General features: G+C 41.9%; 2 protein-coding genes and 1 long non-coding RNA gene across 4 annotated transcripts in view; all 3 read left to right on the top strand.

The window, feature by feature from the left end:
• The window catches only part of ppm1l (protein phosphatase, Mg2+/Mn2+ dependent 1L), a 233,233-nt gene that overhangs the window by 92,264 nt on the left and 137,379 nt on the right, over window positions 1–3,590 (top strand). The gene's annotated exons all lie outside the window — the stretch shown is intronic.
• The window catches only part of LOC134298049 (uncharacterized), a 64,306-nt gene that overhangs the window by 45,433 nt on the left and 15,283 nt on the right, over window positions 1–3,590 (top strand). The window lies entirely within an intron of this gene.
• Window positions 1–3,590, top strand: part of LOC134298048 (uncharacterized) — a 5,644-nt gene extending 2,054 nt beyond the window's left edge. The window contains exon 2 of the mRNA XM_062977518.1: window positions 3,212–3,590. Within this exon, the coding sequence (XP_062833588.1) occupies window positions 3,212–3,295 (84 nt within the window). The 3' untranslated portion in view covers window positions 3,296–3,590. The remainder of the gene's footprint in view (window positions 1–3,211) is intronic.

Here is a 3,590-nt window from a genome sequence, read left to right as displayed (position 1 = left end):
GTGAGTCGGGACAAACGCATGATAGTAGTGCCAATCTGCCTCTCGGGACTAGAGAATCAGGCCACCTGCAAGGCATTTGTGGATTGTGGTTGTTCTAGAAATATTATAACTCCGGAATTAGCAGGAGCGCTGAAATGCCAGCAGATGGCGCTTGACTCCCCAATTGCATTTTCGCAGCTAGATGGATCAGTCGCTGCTGGGGAAGTATCTACAAAGGAAATACGGGAGGTCCCATGTAAAATAGGCAAATGGGAAGGAAGAATATCCTTTGTAATAGCCCCTATTGCCACATACCACGTAATATTAGGGATACCATGGCTCGAACAGGCAAATCCTGAAGTAGATTGGAGAGGAAAGAGCTTAGCATTCAAAGAACAGCAGACGCAATGGGAGATAAGCAAAATTGCAGAAGAGGAGGACGAGGAAGATGAAGCAGGTGAGATAAACCCACAGCTATTGCCACCTGAATACAGAGACTTTGTGGATGTTTTCAATCAGAAAGAGGCCAGTAAATTGCCTCCCAAAAGGAATATAGAAGTAGAAATTGAAATAACCCCAGGAGCAGACTTACCAAAACCAAAAGTGTATCCCATGTCTGTGCAGGAGAAGGAGGAATTGAGGAAATATATTGATAAAAACCTGGCACGAGGCTTCATTAAGCCATCCAACTCTCCTCTCGGGGCCCCAGTGTTATTTAGGAGAAAGAAAGACAACTCCCTACGATTGTGCATTGATTATCGAAATTTAAACGCAATTACTAAGGACAATAAATACCCTATGCCCTTAGTAAAGGATTTAATTACCGTATTGAAGAAAGGGAGCATATTTACTAAACTTGATTTAATTGAAGCGTATCATAAATTAAGAATAAAACCGGAGGATACTTGGAAAACTGCATTTTCCTGCGCATTCGGCCATTTTGAATATAAAATTTTGCCTTTCGGTTTAAAAAACGGAGGCGGTTGCTTTATGCAGCTTATAAATGAAATACTACACCCATTGTTGTACAGAGGGGTATTCATATTCCTTGATGATATCTTGATCGTGAGTGAAGATAAGGAAAAACACGTAAAATTGGTCCGGGAAGTTTTGCAGAGACTAAGGGAAGCAAAGCTGTACGCAAAACTGTCCAAATGTGAATTTAATAAAACTCAAATTGACTTTCTGGGGTATCGGATATCTCCAGAAGGGTTAGCTATGGATCCAGCTAAAGTATCAGATGTGAAAGAATGGGGAGTGCCTCAAACAAGGAGGCAATTGCAATCATTCCTGGGGTTTGCAAATTTTTACAGACCCTTCATAAAAGGCTTCGCGCAAATAACCGCACCCCTTACTGAACTTTTAAAAACAAAAGGGAAAGGGGAGACAGCAAAAGTAAAAGCTCCTGGCGCCAGACTAAGTTGGACGCCAGAATGCCAAAAGGCATTCGAAACCCTAAAAGAACGCTTCACAGAAGGACCCATCCTAAAACACCCCGATATCAGGAGTCCTTTCATAATCCATTGCGATGCCTCAGACTGTGCATACGGAGCGGTACTATTGCAAAAAGATCAAAATGGGAACTTAAAACCCTGTGGATATTTATCCCGGAAGTTCAGCGAAACTGAAAAATGTTGGCCGATATGGGAAAAAGAGGCACTAGCCATATTAAAGGCCTTAGAATGCTGGCGGCACTTTCTCGAAGGAAGCGGAATCCCATTTGAAATTTGGTCTGACCATAAGAACCTCCAGTATTTAAAGTCTCCTCGAAAACTGTCCCCCAAACAGATTAGATGGGCACAATACTTCAGCAGGTTCGATTTCCAATTAAAGTTCTTTCAAGGGAAGCAGAATGTCTTGGCAGATGCCCTTTCACGCATGCCTCAACACGAAGGAATAACCACAGCAAAAGAGGGAACAATATTCTCTGATAAACAATGGGGCTTAGCTGTCAGGACAAGAGCACAAACCCAAAAAGAGAACACTGCTATGGTTGAACTCGGCGGGGAAGATAATTGGGGAAACGAACTGAAACAGTCTTATGAAGGAGACCAATGGATCGCATCCAATGCGGAACAGGGGGAGCAGAAGGGGGGATTTTGGTTTGTGAACAAGAAACTGTATATCCCAGCAACATTAAGGATCAAGATTTTGCATCGTTTTCACAATAACCAGAGCGCTGGTCATACAGGAATTACAAAAACAACAAAAGCAATAGCAAAACATTGCTGGTGGCCAGGGATGAGGAAGGACATAAAGAACCATGTGGTTCAATGTGATGATTGTGCCAGAAATAAATCGAGAGGAGGGAAACCAATGGGATTATTACAAACAGTAGCAGAACCTACCAGACCTTGGGAATGTGTAGCTATGGACTTTGTGGGGGAACTACCGGTTAGCAAAGGACATCGTTATATTTGGACAGTATTGGACCTGTTTTCTAAACAGGCCCACTTTATAGCACTGCCAAAACTACCATCAGCCGAGAAACTAGCTGAATTGTACATAAACCACATTTACAAACTGCATGGATGTCCCAGTAGAGTGGTCAGTGACAGAGGAGTACAATTCACAGCAAAATTTTGGGAAAAATTCTTGGAAATGCTAGGAGCAGAAAGGAGTTTAAGTTCTGCTTTTCACCCCATGACAAATGGGGCGGTAGAACGTACTCAGCAGACACTTGGGCAGTTCCTTCGAATGTACTCTAACATGAGACAAAATGACTGGTCTCGGTGGTTGGCTTTTGCAGAACTAGCTTTTAATTCGACTATACATTCAGCAACAAATAAAACCCCCTTTGAAATAGTTTACGGGTATGAAATACAGCCTCTGCCCCAGCTGCCAAGATGGACAGAGAATGAGGGAACAGAGGCGGGGAAATGGAAAACACAAATGATGGAATGCTGGAGTCAAGTGACTGCATCCTTAAAGGAAGCACATAAAAAGTATAAAGTGTTCGCAGATAGAAAGAGGGTGGAAGGTGATAAATTGGAGAAAGGAGATTTAGTGTGGTTAAGTACCCAAAACATCAAACTGGGGCTACCTTCGAAAAAATTGGGCCCTAAATATATTGGACCATTTAGAATACAGGGTGTTATCAACGAAGTGACTTTCCAGTTGGCATTGCCAAAAAGTTTAGGGAAAATACACCCTGTATTCCATCGTAGCTTACTGAAAAAATATATGGGTACTTTGGACAAAATGGACACATAGAATTATTGTTTTGTTTCAGGTTTGTGATGAAGGAAGAACCGAAGAGGAGGACGAAGAAAAGGAGGGCACCATGTCATGGAACCCAGTTACAGGGCTTTGGTAATTCAGCCCTGTAACTGGGAGTCATAACATAAACAATCCCAGAAGCACCTGGCAGAAGAAGATAGAATACGCCTGGGAACTTGGGACCGAAAGTATAAACAATTATAATTGGTTTAGTGTGTGAAAATGGTAGTAATGTGATATTGGAGGTGGGACTTGATGATGATATTTACGTGTGGTGTTACGTAGCATCAAAAGTTATAAAAGTAGTTGTATGTAAACATTGAGTCATTCTTGACTTTTCCAAAGTCATGTGTTCTTCAATAAAGATTGGATTTGAGAGCAGTTATCTCTAA

This window comes from Anolis carolinensis, chromosome 3, assembly GCF_035594765.1.
Source record: "Anolis carolinensis isolate JA03-04 chromosome 3, rAnoCar3.1.pri, whole genome shotgun sequence".
Classification (NCBI taxonomy): Eukaryota; Metazoa; Chordata; class Lepidosauria; order Squamata; family Dactyloidae; genus Anolis; species Anolis carolinensis.
This window is presented reverse-complemented; position numbering and strand designations above follow the sequence as displayed.